Source organism: Ammodytes marinus, assembly GCF_949987685.1.
Source record: "Ammodytes marinus genome assembly, chromosome: 16".
Taxonomy (NCBI): Eukaryota; Metazoa; Chordata; class Actinopteri; order Uranoscopiformes; family Ammodytidae; genus Ammodytes; species Ammodytes marinus.
In genome coordinates, this window is record NC_137220.1 from 29069176 (window position 1) to 29090318 (window position 21143).

The window sequence follows — 21143 nt, forward strand, 5'->3', positions numbered from 1 at the left end:
GACTTCCTGGGGTACATCATAGAGCGAGGGCAGGTGAGGGCCGATCCCGTGAAGATACAGGCGGTGGCACAGTGGCCTCAACCCTCGACCCGAAAGCAGCTCCAGCGCTTTTTGGGCTTCGCCAACTTCTACCGAAGGTTTGTCAGGGATTATAGTCGAGTAGCGGTTCCCCTCACTAGACTCACCTCCCCGGCTGCTCCCTTCTCTTGGAACCCCGAGGCTGAAGCAGCGGTTCACTTCAGCCCCCATTCTCATTCACCCCAATCCGGCTCTGCAGTTCGTGGTCGAGGTCGACGCTTCAGACTCCGGGGTAGGGGCGGTCCTCTCTCAACGCTCCCCGGAGGACCGGAAGCTTTATCCCTGTGCCTTCTTCTCCAGACGTCTGTCACCAGCAGAGCACAACTACGACGTTGGCAACAGGGAATTACTAGCTGTTAAGCTAGCGCTCGAGGAGTGGAGGCACTGGTTGGAGGGGGTGGAGATCCCTTTTGTTGTTTGGACTGATCAAAAGAACCTGTCCTATATTCAGTCCGCCAAGCGCCTCAACTCCCGCCAAGCCCGCTGGGCATTATTCTTTGGTCGATTTAACTTCCAGCTCACGTTTCGACCGGGGTCCAAGAATGGGAAGCCAGACGCCCTGTCCCGACAGTTTGCCGTTGACCACGGCTCTCCCAGCCCCGATACCATCGTCTCCCCTGGCTGTGTTGTGGGAGCAGTCAGGTGGCAGATTGAGGCACGTATCCGAGAGGCGCTGAGGGAGGATCCGGATCCTGGAACCAGTCCGCTGGGCCGTCTGTTCGTGCCTAGTGCTGTCCGATCCAAGGTCCTCCAGTGGGTGCATAATTCACGGTTCTCCTGCCACCCAGGTGTTAACCGCAGCCTGTCCCTGGCCAAGCGACACTTCTGGTGGCCCACCATCGAGGCTGACACCCGTGCCTTCGTCCTCGCCTGCACTGTCTGCGCCCGCAGTAAGTCCTCGCATCAATCCTCCTCAGGTTTGCTCCACAATTCGTGTCTCAGGTATGGAAAGCTTTCTGTCGTGAATTAGGGGCGTCTGTCAGTCTCTCCTCAGGCTACCATCCCCAGACCAAGGGGCAGACGGAGCGGGCCAACCAGGACTTGGAAGCGGCGCTGCGTCACGGCTAGGAACCAGTCATCCTGGAGCACTCACCTCCCATGGGTGGAGTACGCCCACAATTCCCTGACAAGTGCAGCTACGGGTATGTCTCCATTTGAATGCTCTCTTGGATATCAACCCCCTCTGTTCCCAGCGCAGGAGGGCGACATCGCGGTGCCATCTGTCCGGGCCCACCTTCGACGCTGTCGGAAAGGTCTGGAGGGACGCTCGCGCTGCCCTGCTCCGCTCCACCGAACGCAATCGGCGTATGGCAGACAGACACCGGGTCCCGGCACCACTATTCACACCGGGGCAGAAGGTATGGCTCTCGTCAAAGGCAAGGCAAGGCAAGGCAAGTTTATTTTTAGAGCACATTTCGGACACAAGGCCATTCAAGGTGCTTTACATAAGCAATAACAAAATACATCAAGTAAGAACAAAATACATCAAGCATAGAGCACACATTCAAAAAAAAAGAATTTAAGCAAGAACAAAATACATCAAGCATAGAGCACACATTCCAAAAAAAAAAAAAAAAAGAAGAACATCTCACTCAATACTGAGTCTAGCAAGCTGTCCTCACGCTTCATTGGGCCTTTTGAGGTAGAAACTGTCATTAATCCATCAGCTGTAAAACTCAAGCTACCACTGTCCATGAAGATACACCCCACATTCCACGTTTCCCAGTTGAAGCCTGTCTCCACCAGCCCTCTGTGCCCCCCAGGAAATCCCCCTCCACCCTCCCCCCCCCCCCCCCATTATTAACGACCACCCGGCCTACACGGTCAGGTGGATTCTGGACATTCGGCGCCGGGGCCGTGGTTTCCAGTACCTGGTGGACTGGGAGGGGTATGGCCCGGAGGAGAGGAGCTGGATATCCCGCCAGCTCATCCTCGATCCCTCCCTCATTAGGGATTTCCACCGGGACAACCCAGGGAAACCCGGTGGCTCGCCTGGAGGCTCTCATTGAGGGGGAGGTACTGTCATGATCCTGCCTGGGCCTCTTTGTCTCTGTTTTGTTTTTTGCCCTTCTGCTTGTCTGGCTTATTGCAGGGTTGGAGCAGGTGTGTGGGGAGTCAGCTCAAGCACTCACAGCTGCCAGCAATCACCAATCAACCGCCTCTCATATACCCGGTCCGACCTTCCAGATACTGCCAGATTGTAGTTTCAGTTCACGCAGTCAGTAGCTCTACTTCTCATTACTTACCTGTTGCAGCTCCGTTTGCATTTTTTCCTCATACTCATTTTTGTTGTTCTCCTGCCACAGCTCTCCCAGTCTGACTCCCCACGGCTCCAACCTGCACCAGCGAGCACCTCCTTCCCCGGACTCTTCTACCCGCTTGCTCTGGATTCTTCTCACCCAAGCTCTGGACATTCTCCGTAGCTCTCTCCCTGGAACCCTTCCCAGGACAGTTGGATTTCCCCCCCGGATCCCGACCCAGCTGATTCTTGTTCAATAAACCTTCTTAAACTAGTGCTGTCTCCGCACCTGTGTCCTCCCTGTCCGACCGTAACACTTAACAAACAAAACATAGTACTCAAGAAAAAGGAGCAGTCCTACCAATCTGAGGGTGTATTCACACTGGGAAAGTCCGCTAGTTCACTTGCTTTGGTCCAGACCAAATAGAATTTAGATTTGTATTGTTTGGTGTGGTCCACTTTCATATTGCCCCTTTTGCAAGTGAACCAGCATTACGAAGCAAAACCACACGTGATCTGAGGATTCATTCATTAGACAGACATTCCTGGGTTGAGAGAACAGGAAGCACTAAGTAAAAACTGCGAAATATATCATTGATATAATATGGGGTTAAAAATAATAAAAAAGGCCTACATCTAGCCTATAAATAAAGAAGAAAAACATCAGGTTATAATATCTAGCCCTATGTCAATGCCACGTTATGTGGCTTGTAGCCTACGATGTGAAACATAATTTTTACTGTATTTTTGCAGAGCTGATTTAGCTCTTTATCAGCTGGGTGTCAGTTTGGTGCAGCTCAGCTCCAAACTGACACGGGGATCGTATTGACAGTCCCGTCAACATGGGACATGGGAAGAAAAATAGAAACACACACTTCATGCAAAGCGCAGCGTGAACCTGTTGGCACTGTGCGGGAGACGCTCCCTCGAACACATCAGCATGTTTGCGCGTTTCTATCAAATGTTATAAATTCGCTCGGGGCTCCCGGTCAAACCACACGTAATCTTCCTTACAATGGCGACAACAACACTTTCCCATAATGTGAAGCTGACGGCGATTTATTAAAAAAGAAAAGAAAGAAAAGGCACAGTGCTTCCTGCAATTGGGTCGAATCGAGTCCGGCCAAATTCACAACACAAACGAACTGCAGCAGAGTGCGTTAGGAAGCGCAACGAGACTACCTCTTCAGCTGGGTCTCGGAGCGCTTGTTTGGTCCACCCCTGAGTGCTATTGCTGTATTCACACCTGCCTGCAAGATGCGCACCAAAAACAACTGCACCTGAGTTTGTTTCAACCGAACTAAACACGGCAGGTGTGAATACACCCTTAATTAATTATTTTGAGTACAACAGACATTCAAAACTGACTCAAACTACATAAATTCAATATTACAATTAGGTTAACAAGTCTTAGCATCTCCTTAGTCCTACAACTAGTAAAACAGATAAGCACACAGATAGCACACAATAAGCTATTCGTAGGTGCAATGCAGACACAGGTGACATATCTAACATTTACCACATTCAACTTACAAATAACCATTTAAGTACAACAACATATGGAAAGGTAATAAACTCACTCTATTACAGGAAGAGAGGGCACTCATACATGGTTCATGTTGCTGCCAGCCAGGAATATGGATGGCTAATATAGAATAGGTCCATGATTAGGGCTGAAGAGATCAGGTTTGGAATAGGTCAGGGGTGGCCAACCCGCGGCTCGCGAGCCGCATGCGGCTCTTTGCCCAGCTTCGTGCGGCTCTTCAGTTCATATCAAATGATGTGATTATAAATGTTTTTTTTTTTTTTTATATACTTTTTTTTTTGTGTGGGCCTATGTGTGTGCATGTTCACAAAAGTTTCATGCGTTCGTTTTACATGTTGTCTATTATTTAATTTTTAATTTTATTAATGTGTAGGCCCTATGTGTATGCCTGTTCGCAAATGTTTAATTGAGGACGCAACATAACGTTCGCAAACGTTTGGTGCGGACGCAACATAAAACTGCCCGCTCAGCTTGGAGGGAGGTTTTCCGTGAGTAAACTATTTGTGTCAAGTTCGCTCCGAAACAGAGTGGGAGAATCATATTTTTTGTTGAACGTTATGGCAGGCCATTCTGCCTTATATGCCAGGTGTCATTTGCGCATTTCAAGGCTTCAAATCTTCGGCGCCACTTCAGCTCTCTCCATGCTAAAAGTAAGTCCCACAAAGCAACATGCATAGTAAGAGAAAAACGCTATTTTAAATTGTTATATTTTTGTTTGTGGACTTGGTTGAACTGAGAGTTTGTGTGTGAGGCAGTGCACACAATGTTCATTGTTGAAAATGACTGCCCTGTCGTCTTTAGTACTGTAGGAGTCCAGTCCTGTCATTATCACAGGGGCGGCCTTAACGATCTGGGGGCCCTGTTTTTTTTATTTTAATTTTTTTTATAAATAATGCTTGTGCATGCATGTGCAAGCTCCCCGCGAAAATAAAAACGCCCCCCCCCCCCCCCCCTGAAATCTTACTGGTCACCCCAGTGCCCCCCCACCCCCTCTCCCCCCCCCCCCCAGTTCAAATGTTATTTTTTATTTTAATTACATTTTTTTCATGATATGTATCCTAGTTCAGAGATGATATGTATTTTTTTTCTTTCTTAACTTGTTTTGATAGGTAGTTGCCAAGTTCATCACACAAACACTCCAATCCACTGATATGAGATCAGTTTGCAATTTTCAATTACTAAATTAATGGTAGGACTGTGGCCACTAGAACTGGTCTCTGGTCAGCAAAGGTCTTGAAAACAGCATAAGTGTGCTTGTGACACGCGTGCCACCCATGCATGTGTATAGGCACGTGTCCCAGCAGATTTTTTAAATCTGAATTAAAAAATTAAAGTTTGTAGTTAGCGAGTGTAACATGTTCTTAGCAAGGGCTGACTTTCATAAATAAAGGTTTATTTTTTTAGCAAGATATTTGGTCAAAAGCTAGTGGTCATCCGTCCCTCTGTGCAGTTGTTAGGCATCTGGCTGCTAGCAAGTTATGTTGTCTTGCTAATTTTACTATTCATCTGAGCTGAAATAAATATTGACTTTTTCCTTTATTATCTTTGCCAGAATGCACCAGAATGCTTAGATTACATGTTAAAAACACAAAAGAAATCTTCTGGGGGGGATGCCCCCAGACCCCCCTTCAGGGGTTTAGTTTTCTGACAAACATTACAATGGATACTAACATGATTTGGGCATTTGGGATTATAAATCATCTTTGAATTGGTTGTACAGCATATCACATGCTATTCATTCAGGGGTGCGATGGCCACCCCACTCTAACTCTGTGGCCCACCTTGGCCACCCCCAGTCAAAATTTCCTGGAATCGCCACTGTGTGTACCCGTGTGTACGATGTGGCTCTTTGCAGTAACACAGTAAAAAATGTGGCTCTTTGTCTCTGACTGGTTGGCCACCCCTGGAATAGGTGGATCTGCTCCACAGATGTAGATGGAGGATGGTTGAGTGGTAGGGCTTTTTTCTACAGGTTTTAAAAGACGTTGATGAAAGATTTAAATTGCTTTCAAGCTTGACTCCCATCAGATCTGGTACCTTCTTGATACTGTACTGCACACAGTGGCCTGAGAGAAATGTTTCTCTTTTTGTCTCGGTAGGAGAACCACAAGCTGAGGGATCAGAACGATGACCTGAACGCTCAGATTCTCAGTCTGAGTTTGTATGAGGCTAAGAACCTGTTTGCTTGTCCATCCAAGGCCCAGTGTCTGGCAGCTGAGATTGACAACGCATCCAGAGATGAGGTATGTGTGCTGCTGGTGAGTGTAATTCTGAGATTACAGACCACTGCTCTTCTCATGTCTCCCTCTCTGTCTGTCACAGCTGGTGGATGCTCTGAAGGAGCAGGAGGAGATCAACCTGAGGCTCAGGCAGTACATGGACAAAATCATTCTGGCCATTCTCGATCATAACCCCTCCATCCTGGAGATCAAGAGTTAAACTACACACACACAACCTTGTAGTTGTAGTTGTGGGGATCTTGTATCACCTGACCTGACAATAAACTAGTACATTCAAATTATAATCCTTCAGATTTCAATCCTGGATGATTTTGCTACTTACTCACCCTGTGGTTAATTATGCAGTTTGATACTTCAGTTCCCAGAATTCTGCAGGAAGAAAGTGCCCTTTGAGTAGCTTCTTTGTCCAAAGTACAAAAGAAGAGCAGCAGATGTGTTTGTTTACAGTGCATCCAAACAAGGTCAATAAAAAAGTAAATAGATCTCCTTTTCATCGTGCCAACAGCAACTTCCATTAGTTTCATTAAGGGAAAATAACTATATAAAGGTCATTACAGAAAAGTACAAAATACTTTGGATAGCCTTTGCTGAAATGTTTCATACCATTAACAGCCTCAAAAACATTTTATTTCATGAAAATCTCAAAGATTATAACTTCAAACAAAATTATGAATGTCCTAAATGTTCACTACTGACTGTAACTTCCTCACAAATGTAATTACTCATTACACACACAAATGTATATCTACACCACTACAGCAAACAATGTTCATATCCACTAGAAAAAAAACACATTTTTATGTGCCATGTTTAATCTATCCACCAATGTTTCAGAATTGTATATTTGAATACTTAATAAATTTCTTGTTGAAACAGTGCTAATTATTGAAGAGCTCTGTATTCAATAGTTAGCACTGATTGATTCTAACAGCGCACAGCCAACAAAGTGGCGATCAGTGTGAGCTTCAATGGAAGTTGATCACAATGGAAACTGTGGCACAACTCCTCTCCAGCACACCACGCTGTATTCATATTTACTTCCTCGCCCTGAAGAAAGTATAAAGCATAGCTAAATAATAAATTGATAAAAGGTTTAATGAACACCTGGTGTACTGGGGAAGAGTTGTTCTACACATTTCAATTGCATGGTTCTACAAACTATTTGTAGTTACCATTAGTTTCCTTCCCATCATGGTGCTATGAAAATCAATTTGTTGATACCTTCAATAGTTCAGTATTCACATCATGTTTGTTTTATTGTTGTCAAAAATAATAGTATTTTGTGTAAATGCTGAGCAGATGGTTCAAACCATTGTAATCTGCTATTGTAATTGCAAGTTAAGTTCCATACTGTATGGGGATGAATGGAGTTCAGTGGAAGCATCAAACACTTAAAGGAATAGTTCAAAAGTGATTAGCTTTTTTCCCAAGAATGAAATGAGAAGTTTGTCATCACAGCCATCAGTGTGATTAGGCACAGTGGCCCTCATTTATCAACCGTGCGTAGACCAGAAAAGTGGGTGTACGCACATTTCCACGCAAACCTCGGCATTTATCAATATGGACGTGAGCGTAGGATACGCTCAAATCCCACGCCAGCTCTCAGCTCGTGTACGCAAGTTTGTAAACAGCATGGACTCGCAGTGCAGGCTGTGCCGGGTAGCCGATGACTTTGTTGGACAATTATTAGAAGACAATACAAATGCAGTTTTTGCTCAGACCGAAATAAAGATATTAATCACTTAAAATGTGCAGCTTATTTTTACTCAACTGAGTAGGAGAGCTGATTCAATAGTGCGCACACCGGCCACTTAGGAGCGCTGCATGGGACTGCGGGCAGTTGTCTCCGTCTTGGAGCAGCTGGGGGGGCACGGGGGCTGCATTCATTCAAAATGTTAGCCTAAGTATTAAATATGTAGTAGGCCTACACTTTATGATAAAAAATACACGGCACAACATTCAGCTTAAAATTGTATTTATTTGATGCACTTTTTAGATTTTAGTTCCTCTTTTAATGTGTCATTGATCGCTTAAGCGAGCGATTTATTTCCACCGTTAACCGGCACGTTTTTCCGATCTGCTGGTGGAGCAGGACAGTGGGCTCTCTCACAGCTGATCGTTGCCGGGTCGGCTTGTGCAGCTGACGGCCGGGCTGACCACTCGTGCCAAGCGCATGCTGTCATACAGTAAAACGCAAAATGTGTTATTTTTTGTTTTTAAAACCCTTTTGAGTAGTGCTATCTAAAAGGGCCAATACATTCTAATCATTCAGATCTCTGCAGACGTGTATTTATTTTATGGGGACCATTGAGTCAGACCACTTTTTCTTTATCTATGTAAAGAAATGGCGACATATAATTGTATATGCTGTTTTATAGAATTTGAGCGATAGCCTACTGATGTAAACCTAAAATGCAAAATCCTCAGCTGGAGATCGTTTTGTCAACACCAACGCTGCTGACCGCAGCAGTTATTTCCTTCCTAACTGCTGCCTTCTGTCGTTCTTTGATGCCGCTTGTAATGCTCCGAAATGAAACTCTTTTTTTTGTACTTTCGCTGTTATTCTGTCAATTTCTACTTCAGAGAAGTTCCTCTTATCTGCCGTAATGTGCATATCCATGTCGTAAAACCTCTGGGCGAGGCCTCTAAACTGAGAAAATATAGGGGCGTGATACGATTGTTTTCAGCCACCGCATTTATCAATAATGGACTGGCGTACGCTGAAATTGGCGAGATACGACTGTTTGATAAATCCCACGAGATACCTGGCGTAGGGAGGTATTTGCGCCAGAATCTGCACCAGTTTCCACGCAAGTTTGATAAATGAGGGCCAGTGTGTTTGGCACAGTTCTTTCAAGCAGCATCTTCTGCTATTGTGCAGAAGTCCTGGACTATTTACATCAAAATTCTGATTGAAGTATTTGATTGTGTAGTAAATAGCTGCACCTTGCATAAACACGGACATGGCCTTTCGGGTGATACTCAAGTTCTGTTTTTATCTTCCAAACCTTACATTTGGCTACATGAATGTGAATTTCTACAGGATTAATAAATGGTGTGTATTACTTTTCTTTACAATTTTTTTATTTTACTACTTATTATACTGCTTTAAATCAAATTTGAGTAGTAGTCAAAATGTTTTAAGCAACTACGTCATTGAGCCTTTGAGGGTCAATTTAGTGCTTTATTAAAAACATTTAACTGGGATGGGTTTCTGAAGACTAGTCATGATAAAGTAAGATTTAAGGGTGCGAAGAGCCACTGTTGTGATGTGCCAAATCTTAACCATCACTGTTTTCATGCAAAGAAAAAATAAAGTAGTAGTAGTTGGAAGTCATCATACTCATCATAGAGTTGTGTGGCTAACTTGCATCTCTCATACATTGTATTTACAATCTACACGTCAGCAGAGTTTTTGCGGTTTCTTGGCTCTATAGGAAATAACGGTAACACTTTACAATAAGGGTACATTAATTAACTGTTCGTTAATTCTTAGTTAATGCTAAATAGGCACTAACTTAGCATCAACTAACTGTTCATAACTGCTTAGTTAATGCTTAATTAGAATTAACTAAGCATACACTTACATTTATGCTTACTTAATGCTTAACTAAGTGTTAGTTAACTAAGAACAATTCATTTTTAACCAACCCTTAACTAACAATAAATTCCTTATCATTAACAGTTAGTTAATGCTTTATGACCATTAATAGCGCTAATTAAGCATTAACTATCAGTTAAAGCGGCTACGAGTAACATTTAAATATCTTTTAAACAGCCTCATGTTTCCTCTCATAATCATAAATTACATTTAACAGCAAACGAGACCATCAGTGAAAAGAAATACGTTTTTATATAGTTTTTATTACTGCGTTTGGTCTGGTCGCACACCCAGTCCGATTTTCGGTTCACGCGTGCTTGCTCTATGGTCACATATCCGTATTGGTCGCAGATTTCAGTGTGGCGCAGGAACGCGATTTGAGAAGCCTATCCCTCCAGGTGAGGGAAGGGGAGCGGGAGCCTTGTTTGAGACAGTTATTTGTCGTCATAATGACTGATAACGGGGCTGAACCATCAAAGAAAAAAATTAAATAAAATGCAATGAAGAAAAGCTAAAAGGGAGAGTGATAGGCGGGCGGGAGGGCGTTGCCAAGCAACGTATACACAATTTCACGGAGCGAACCTAGACTGCACTGCAGTGTTTACTCCTAAATGAATGAGCGGCAGCCTACTAAAACAAAGTTTACTTTGCCTCACCAGCATCATCAGATGACCATTATTCATCGGAAATAGTCATTATTTACAACAACATAAACACATTACCTCATCGTGATCCATATTAACTGCCGTCTCTCCTTCATTCGCTTTGTGTGAGGACATGGAACTGTGAAAGGTGACACTGCATCAACTCATTGCAATCAGGTGTGTGTGTAGCACTGACTGGCATTAGTTGATGCTGTGTCCCTAACCACTCTCACGGAGCCGAAAAGAGTCCGGTGCCCTCACACTTTCAACACACGGACATGCACTATATTGCTTCCTGATCATTTGAATCTCGCACGCCCGGCACGCGCTAAAAAACAGCTTCACGACAGCTGGCATCGTAAAAATACTACCACTTTTGTCCAAAGGGGACGCCAACGTGCCATTTTACTCGTAGTGGCTTTAATTAATGTACCCTTATTGTAAACATTTACAGAAATAACTTATTCCATTGGTATTAGGTCTTTCAAAAATGCCTTTAAAGGTAATCTGTGGAGATGTTGGCTTCTTGCAAGGCTATGAAGGATTGTATTTAAGAGTTTGTGTTGTACATGAACATGAATGGCACAATCTTAATGGGGGCTCTAATGCGCCATTATCATAGGGAACTATAGCCGCATTTCTACCAAAACTACCAGGAACTTAGAGTTCCAGGAACTCCTCGCCCACGAACCTTTATTTCCCGGGCCGCAATGGATGTGTGTGTTTCCACCGGGGTCGGAAGTCCTGGGGAGGTTATGCCTATCAGGCCGATGACATATTCAGAAGCAGTAAAAGTATCTGCACTGCACATCATTTTATAACAGGCTACATTTAATAAATGTTGAGTTTCGATAGAATAGTGGCGCTGGTGAGGTGCACTGTGTTGCTGCTCTGGGCCCGCTTTCCCAATAACGTACACTCTTAGCGTGTTACGAAGACTCCTACCTTATGACCAAAGTTGTTTACCTCTATAGTCGTGGTTCCTGAACGGTCTCTTAGGAGTCTTCTTAAGAAACACTCCTTACATCGTTCATAAACGGCGCTGTCCAGAAAGAAAGTGCTGAAATCGATTGCTCAGAGTTCGATTTTCCATTTCTTGCGCAGGTGCATGACGGCACTATATTATATAATTTATTGCAGTCTTTGTGAATAAAACATTGCTAGAAATCCTTCTAGGGCTAAACTTTTATTGAACCATGGTCGAACATACTACCATAGCCTATGCTGATTTAAAAAAAGATATAGAAAATTTAGAAACAGTGGAGGAGATTGAACCAATTTCATCCTTAATTCAAACATGCCCTTTCAATTGGCTTCAATTGCCTACGGATGTGAACTGGAAATGAACAATTAAACAACTTTTCCTATCCTGCTATCCTGCATGTCTACACTGATACGCCACCCATCACTTCCTTCCATTAACTGTCAAAACAGGGAAAATGTTCTCATCTCGCTGTGCGGCTGCTTAATAGACTGTACAAATGGCTGCTATAATCTTAACACATTTGGCAAAAAAAATAAGAAAAAAGGCAAACACAAGCAAAGCAGATGCATGATGTGTGGCCCGTGCGATAGTATGGAGGACGCTGTTGTTGTTCTTTTTGTAACATCGCAAACGATCGCAAATAGATTAAATTCCAACCAGGAAGTGAGACTCTCACTAAATTGAGATTTGAACATTGCGGGTGAAAAACTGCGAGCAGGCAACTTAACCAATCAGACATCTTCAGCATTGCAGCCCGCCTCAGAGGTTCCTGAACCTTTGCAAAGTCAGGAACCCTTGGGGCTGCAGTGCTGAAGAATTCAGATTTGTTGAGTTCCCTGCTCGCAGCATTTCACTCAGGCCCCCAGGAGCAGTGCCTTCTTCAACAATCCAGCAGTGCTCAGTGACCAAGCCTGGTATTGAAAATGTTTTGGCTGGCTGTGGACGGGTGGTAAATTCCATACAAGGCCGGAAGCATTCCTGTTTGACTCCAATACAACCGTCAAACAGGAATATGTCTCCGCAAACATTTTCTGGATATCACTCAAAGGCTTATACTTATCTTTAGACCATGTACTAATAAAATGGAAGTTTTCTCTTTTCAGAATGCCCCCGCAAGCGTTTAATAGCTGTTTTATTTTCAGTTTTAGCCTGTAGCTGTTAGGCACCCATGATGCGGAAGAAATTCTGATCCTGTATGTTTCTCTGCGCCAATGAGCAGTTTTCATAGGAATGAATGGGCGCCATGTTTTAATCCGGTGTCCATTTTTTTATATGTCCATGGTTTCACCCACGATTAGTAGTAGTCTTGCCATTTATTTTTCTTCTTTTTTTTTTACTGTCAGATGGCCGCTGTTCTCCACTAAAATAAACAGAGAAATAATATGTTCGGTGGCCGTGTAAACAGACTAGACTCGAGCATCCACACAGCCCCGTTCACCACACACATCTCACCAGTCTCTTTTACTTTTTTTCACCAAACAAGCGTGTCTCTCTGCTAAAATAGATAGAGAAATAATCTGTTGATTTGGATTGACTGATTCTGTCGAAACTCAACATTTATTAAATGTAGTCTGTTATAAAATGACGTGTAGTGCAAATACTTTTACTACTTCTCCATATGTCATCGGCCTGATATGCATAACCTCCCCAGGATCGGTGGAAACACACACAGCTACGCGGCCCAGGAACTAAAGGTTTGTGGTCGAGGAGTTCCTGGAACTCAAAGATCCTGGTAGTTTTGGTGGGAACGCAGCTAACGATAGCAAAAATGGATGCATACAATCCAGGACTTAAAACATGTTTTTAGATCTGAAGGATACACACAGAGCGTTTCTTCAGTTACACAGGGAAAAACTTGATTTACAAGTAAACTCCACAGGCCCCTTTAAGTACAGTTAATTCCCTGTTTATTTGTTTGTTTGTCTATTAAAAAGATAAATTGGATTTCACTGAATAAATTGGCATTGTATTACAAAGTTGCTTACAGTCACAATGACACTATAAGTTTTATTTGTTTTACCTATATATTGTAAATTGCAGCAAGCACGATACTAAGTTGCAAATTAAAGTTTTGCTCCATTGCACAATTTTTTCACCTAGTGAGTCTTGCTTGTTCTTTAATGTTTTGTACATATGCTTAAATTATTCACAAGTATTAACAAATCTTATTTAGGCATTGCAGATATAATAAATTTGTCCCTTTTTGCAGTGCATTTTTTTTATTTTGACTTTTTTATTACACAGTACTTGTGATACCATGTAATGTAAATTGTGTACAGGATGTTGTTACTATGTATGTGCAAGTTATTTTGCTTACTTAAATGTGTCAGAGTTTTGACACAATAAGAAAATGTGGTATAGACTATGATATGAACACAGTACAGTATACTGTAGCACATTTAGAAGTGTCAAAGCCAAAGTATTTACCTGAAATAATATTAAAATAAGTAGTCCGTCACAAATTACATGTGTTTACTTTGATTTAATTTACTTGAACATGAAGTACGATTGATCATGTCGCACAAACAAGATGTGTAAATAAATTCCATTGGCTTGGCATGACAAAGTTGGCCCTGGTTGTTTGTTGTCACATAGAATTCATAGTTGTGACGTTGACAGGAGAACGTGCGGTCCTCCATGGACACTCTGACCCAGGCGTACACACAGAAACTGGAGGAGGAGAAACACCGAGTGCAGAAGAATGAAACGAGTGAAACTTTGTTTGTGTAAAATGAATCCAAATGCCATGTATCATACACAAGGTATTCCTTTGCAGATACGGATAAGGCCATCTTTACCACAAATAAAACATGCCTTATTGATTAATTTTACCATGGAGCAAGAAAAAGATTCAGGATCATCAATATTGACGGAGATATGTCATTGCAAATCACCCATTGCGATGTGTTGCGATGTTCTTTATTTATTTAAAGGGATAGTTCGTAGTTTTGAAGTGGGGTTGTATGGGGTACTTAAGGCATAATTTAATTGTCTCATGACAGCAGTAGCTAGCTCTGTGGCGAGCAGCTGATTTGCGGAGTGATAGAAAAAATAACACACATTTCACCTGGGTTGACGCAAGGTTTTTGTGCGCAGCAGCCTTTATAAATTAGGCACCAGAGACCCCTAGTATTTAAGCAGGAATAATAAAATATATATTTAATTACAACTCCATAGCAATGTGGATTTATAGGGTACTAAGTCTTCAATACAACTTTTTATACATAATCTTCCATAACGATGTTTGTAATAAAAGTTCAGTGAGGAAATCGGACATGTTGCTTACCGTAGCTCCACTGGTAGCTCCACTGGCGGTACTCCACTGGAAAGTAAACCAATACAAATTGAGGGGAACACACAACAGACCGCTGTCTATGGTTCAAATCCTCCTTTCTAGTGCTCTGTTTCAAATATGGATGGAAATGAGCGAAGGTGAGAAAGACATGTTTTAAACCATCGTAGTAGATGGAAAATAACCTGGCTGTCGCTGTACCAGTTAGGCCTTTCACACCAAAAAGAACCAAGAGCCAGTTCCGGGCTGGTGCTGGGGCCAGTTCAAAACTGGTTACAGCCATTATCCCAGTTATGAACCGGTTGGTTTCACACGGACCAGAGCCAGCCATGGAGCCGGCAAGAGAGCAACGTCATGACATCACTGTAAACGTGTGTGTACGTCACCGCGGCGAATACGTCTTATTTTTACACGTGTTGGCTCACGCTTTGCAAACAGGACCCATACAGCATATTTTCGCCAGTCAATTTGATTGCTACGTTCGGTAATTATGTTATGTTTACGTCTCGTAGTAGCTGTGTTTTTAAACATGAGGTTTGAGTTGGTCTGGTTGGTCAGGATAATCCCTCCCCCGGCCGCTGGCGCAGGCAGTTCTCACTTCTAGCCCAGCTCAATCCTGGGGTTGGCGTTGAACCGGTCTTTACAGCCCGGAGCCAGCTCTCTGGCGGTGTGAAACCAAAAAACTGGCTCTAGCTCCGATTTTGCGGTGGTGTGAAAGGCCTTCACTGCCCTTGTTTGTTTGTAACCTTTATTTAACCTCGAAAGATCAATTGAGGGGTGACCCTCTTTTACAATGACGTCGAGTACAGATACACAATATACAATGAGAATACATAACAAGTTTACACACACACACACACACACACACAGACACAACAATTTAAAACATTCAGATCAATTGAATGAAATAAATAATAGCCTAATTAAAACAGTTACAAGTGTGGAGGGGTTGATTCAAAATAATACTTTTAAATTGGTTAACAGATATGAGTGTATTTATTTTAATTGTATGTTGTAGGCTGTTCCAGGAGTCAGGGGCACTATAGCTAAAAGCGGTTTTACCAAGCTCAGACCGGGCATAGGGGACATATAACATGATCATGTCAGTTGAGCGGGTTTGATAAAGCCCATCTGAAATAAGCAGCATTTCTGTCAGATAGAGTGGTAGCTTTCCAGTCAGAGCTTTATATATAAAGATATGCCAATGTGCATCACGTCTCTCCTTAAGGGAGGACCACCCAACCTTTTCATATAAAACACAATGGTGTGTATCATAAGCATCTCCTGTAATGAATCTCAAAGCAGAGTGAAATACAGAGTCAAGGAGTTTAAGGCATGAACGAGATGCATGCCGATAAACCACATCACCGTAATCAAGGACAGACATAAAAACTGCCTCAATAATCCTTTTCCTACTAAACAACGGGAAGGTAGCTTTATTCCTATAAAAATATCCAATCTTTTGTCGCAGACGACAGACAAGATTTTTTATGTGAAATGTAAAAGAGAGTTTTTCATCTAGCCAGATACCAAGGTACTTATATTCAGAGACTTTTTCGATCAAAGAACCGTTTCCAGCATAGATGCATGCACTATTGTCTAAATCTCTAGCCCTAGAGAACAACATGAATTTAGTTTTAGTCTGGTTAAGGACAAGTTTAAGTGAAATAAGAGCATTCTGAAGAGCATTAAAGGACAGTTGCAGGTTCTCAATAGCTGACTTTGCAGAGTCAGCAACACAATACAAGATGGTATCATCAGCATATAAATGGATTTGACAACCACTGACAAGAGACACAATATCATTGATGTAGATGGTGAATAGTACCGGACCTAAAATTGAACCTTGTGGAACACCTTTGGTTATGGGTAAGAAACCAGATTGGATATTACCTAGCTTCACACATTGAGATCGGTCAGAAAGGTAATTACTGAACCAGCTACACGCATTTTCACTAATACCAATGTTAGCCAATTTATCTAATAGTAAAGAATGGTCTACTGTATCAAAGGCTTTACTGAGATCAATAAAGAGGGCAGCACAGTGATTACTATTATCTAAGGCAGAGACAATATTGTTAGTAACCAGAGTGATGGCAGAGATAGTGCTATGGTTAGTTCTAAAACCAGATTGGTGAACAGATAAAATAGTGTGACTTGAGAGAAATGTTTTCAATTGGTAATTAATAAGGTATTCCAGCGTTTTTGACAGACATGACAGTCTGGATATTGGCCTATAGTTATTAGGGTCAGTTTTTTCTCCCGCTTTATACAAAGGAAGGACACAAGCTGATTTCCAGATCCTTGGAATAACGCAGGAAGATATAGAAAGGTTAAAAATGTGGGTAATACACTCTGCAATTACAGGGGCTGAGAGTTGGAGAAAGAATGGGTCTAGGTTGTCTTCTCCAGTGGATTTCTTGGGGTCAATGCTTAAGAGAGCATCAAGAACCATACTGGAGGACACAGGAATAATAGAAAACTGAGGAACATCATTGGTGGTAGGCATATGAACCTGTTCAAGGGGTAGCTGGTTGTCTGCTAGAGAAGATCTAGAGTTGTCCTCTTTGAAGATATGGCCAGCAACATTAAAATGTCTATTAAAACCAGCGCAGATCTCGGTTTGATCGGTAATAAAACTATCATCAAATTTAACCTGAATTGGAATAGAAGCTGATGTAGCAGAGCTATTTTTGTTGGTTTTAACCACCTTCCAGAATTTTGCTGGGTTAGAATAGGTGTCTGTGATCAATTTTAAATAGTAATCAGATACATTCTTCCTCACTAAGGATGTACATTTATTTCTTAAGGCTCTGAATGCAGTCCAATGTGAGGCGTTATTAGTACGTCTAGCAAGAGACCAGGCTTTGTTTCTAGTTCGGAGAAGAGATGTAAGTTCTGGACTAACCCAAGGACTGGATCTATCCTTAACTCTATACTTCTTAAAGGGGACATGTGTATTTAAAATAGATAGAAAGGTGGAAATGAAAAAGTCTAAAGCTAGTTCGACATCAGGAATAGCCAGGGTGTTGTGAATATCACTATTATAAAGGTCATGAAGAAAGGCTTGCTTATTAAAAATGTTTAACCTTACCATGACAAATTTATGCATGTTGGCATGTTGCTGCGGTGGAGAGAGTGAGCAGCACCAGTTTACTGGGGGTTCACATCAGTGAGGATCTCTCCTGGACAACCAACACCAAGAAGTCCCAGCACTGCCTCGACTTCCTCCGCAAGCTGAAGTGAGCACGAGCCCCCCATCCATCATGTGCTCCATCTACAGGGGCACCATCGAGAGCATCCTGACCAGCTGCATCATTGTGTGGTATGCAAGCTGCACTGCTGTCAACCGCAAGACCCTGCAGCGCACATTAAAGGCTGCTGGATGGATTCTCGAGTCCCACTCCCCTCTCCTCTGGACCTCTATGGTATCCGCCAAAGCAACCAGCATTGTGCGTGACCCCACCCACCCCTGGGTGCCATCGGGGAGACGGTATCGCAGCCTGCGGGCCGGCTCCACCAGACTGGGAAACAGCTTCATCCACCAAGCTGTCAGGAAGCTTAACTCTCTCATTTCGATTCCTCTGTATGTCAGGTACATATTTTTCAAATAAAGTTGACTTAGACTTTGATTTTTCATCTTGAATTTTGTATGTCTTAGAAGGGCAGAAGCGGAATAAAACAATAAATCATATCACTTATTGTCACTGATAGATTGGAAGGCATCAGATCTTGTAAAAGACGGCGAAGGAGTGAAGACTGTCCCAGGGTAAAGTATTAACCCTCTGAGCCCCAGAGCTATTTTGGCCGTTTTGCCATATATATACCTATGTATATGGTCCTTCTCATATAATTAGCATATTGTGATAAAGTTGATTATTTTCCATAATGTAATGATAATAATTGAACTTTCATATATTTTAGATTCATTGCACACCAACTGAAATATTTCAGGTCTTTTGTTGTTTTAATACTGATGATTTTGGCATACAGCTCATGAAAACCCCAAATTCCTATCTCAAAAAATTAGCATATCATGAAAAGGTACTCTAAACAAGCTCTTAACCTAATCATCTGAATCAACTAATTAACTCTAAACACCTGCAAAAGATTCCTGAGGCTTTTAAAAACTCCCAGCCTGGTTCATTACTCAAAACCGCAATCATGGGTAAGACTGCCGACCTGACTGCTGACTGCCGACCTGACTGCTGTCCAGAAGGCCATCATTGACACCCTCAAGCAAGAGGGTAAGACACAGAAAGAAATTTCTGAGCGAATAGGCTGTTCCCAGAGTGCTGTATCAAGGCACCTCAGTGGGAAGTCTGTGGGAAGGAAAAAGTGTGGCAGAAAACGCTGCACAACCAGAAGAGGTGACCGGACCCTGAGGAGGATTGTGGAGAAGGGCCGATTCCAGACCTTGGGGGACCTGCGGAAGCAGTGGACTGAGTCTGGAGTAGAAACATCCAGAGCCACCGTGCACAGGCGTGTGCAGGAAATGGGCTACAGGTGCCGCATTCCCCAGGTCAAGCCACTTTTGAATCAGAAACAGCGGCAGAAGCGCCTGACCTGGGCTACAGAGAAGCAGCACTGGACTGTTGCTCAGTGGTCCAAAGTACTTTTTTCGGATGAAAGCAAATTTTGCATGTCATTCGGAAATCAAGGTGCCAGAGTCTGGAGGAAGACTGGGGAGAAGGAAATGCCAAAATGCCTGAAGTCCAGTGTCAAGTACCCACAGTCAGTGATGGTCTGGGGTGCCATGTCAGCTGCTGGTGTTGGTCCACTGTGTTTTATCAAAGGCAGGGTCAATGCAGCTAGCTATCAGGAGATGTTGGAGCACTTCATGCTTCCATCTGCTGAAAAGCTTTATGGAGATGAATATTTCATTTTTCAACAAGACCTGGCACCTGCTCACAGTGCCAAAACCACTGGTAAATGGTTTACTGACCATGGTATTACTGTGCTCAATTGGCCTGCCAACTCTCCTGACCTGAACCCCATAGAGAATATGTGGGATATTGTGAAGAGGAAGTTGAGAGACACCAGACCCAACACTGTGGATGAGCTTAAGGCCGCTATCGAAGCATCCTGGGCCTCCATAACACCTCAGCAGTGCCACAGGCTGATTGCCTCCATGCCACGCCGCATTGAAGCAGTCATTTCTGCGAAAGGATTCCCGACCAAGTATTGAGTGCATAACTGAACATAATTATTTGAAGGTTGACTTTTTTGTATTAAAAACACTTTTCTTTTATTGGTCGGATGAAATATGCTAATTTTTTGAGATAGGGATTTTTGGTTTTTCTTTACTTTTTTGCCAAAATCATCAATATTAAAACAATAAAAGGCTTGAACTACTTCAGTTGTGTGTAATGAATCTAAAATATATGAAAGTCTAATGTTTATCAGTACATTACAGAAAATATTGAACTTTATCACACTATGCTAATTATATGAGAAGGACCTGTATATATCTGTATATATATATATATATATGAAATGTATATTTAAAGTACAGATAGTTAGGCTACTGCAGTGCTTCTCAAATGGTGGGGCGCGCCCCCCTGGGAGGAGGTGGGGCGCCGTGAGTTGTCAGGGGGGGGGGGGGGCACGGGCTGCCTTGATTTCAAACTGACCAAAAAAAATATTATTTTTTAGTGCTAGCAAGCGCGATGTGTGCTTGTCAAGCCCCAACCTCAGTGATTTTTACCGGCATCCAATAAGGAAGTGACCTACAACTGTAGTAACCAGAAAGTAACCACTGGGGGTGGCGCCAAGACGAGCAGTTTTTGTTTGACTCGCTTGTTAGTTAGGCCGTTTTCAAAGTCTTATTAAACCTATTTACAGCCTGGGCCACAAAACCATTTTAGTCTGTATGTTTAGGTCATATCTCCATGACAACACTGAGGGGGGTGAATTTTTTTGGCCCACGCTAGTTTTTATTCTTTTGGAGGTTAAAATGTATTGGCGCGATCTCTTGAGTGACAGCTCTCCGCCCGTTGTCCCTCACTTTGCCTCGGAAGTATACGTCAGCTATTTCCTCCCCCCGACGTGACGTCGATTCCCCTTTTCGGCAAGAGGAGTGAGGCGGAGTAAAAATCTCACAAGATGGCGACGCGCACAATCCAGGATTATTGGATGCCGTGTGAATAACTGAGGTCAGCCCGGATGCTACATCCATATTATTTACTATCTATGGTGCTTGTGTATGGTCATATCCGCGTGAAAGGCAGCAATTTGCAGTAAATAAATGTCCACATGTGTCTCCAAGTGTCTCTGTAGGCTATTTACACTCAACAAAAATATAAACGCAACACTTTTGTTTTTGCTCCCATTTTTCATGAGATGGACTTAAAGATCTAAAATTCATTCCAGATACACAATATTACCATTTCTCTCAAACATTGTTCACAAATCTGTCTAAATGTGTGATAGTGAGCACTTCTGCTTTGCTGAGATAATCCATCCCACCTCACAGGTGTGCCACATCAAGATGCTGATCTGACATCATGATTAGTGCA

General features: G+C 42.8%; 1 protein-coding gene across 1 annotated transcript in view; it reads left to right on the top strand.

Annotated features, from left to right (window-relative positions):
- The window catches only part of rab11fip4a (RAB11 family interacting protein 4 (class II) a), a gene marked incomplete at both ends in the record, with an annotated part of 213437 nt that extends 207135 nt beyond the window's left edge, over positions 1-6302 (top strand). The window contains 2 exons of the mRNA XM_080044274.1: positions 5963-6106; positions 6186-6302. Of these exons, the coding sequence (XP_079900400.1) occupies positions 5963-6106; positions 6186-6302 (261 nt within the window). The remainder of the gene's footprint in view (positions 1-5962; positions 6107-6185) is intronic.
- Between the last annotated feature and the right edge of the window lie 14841 nt (positions 6303-21143).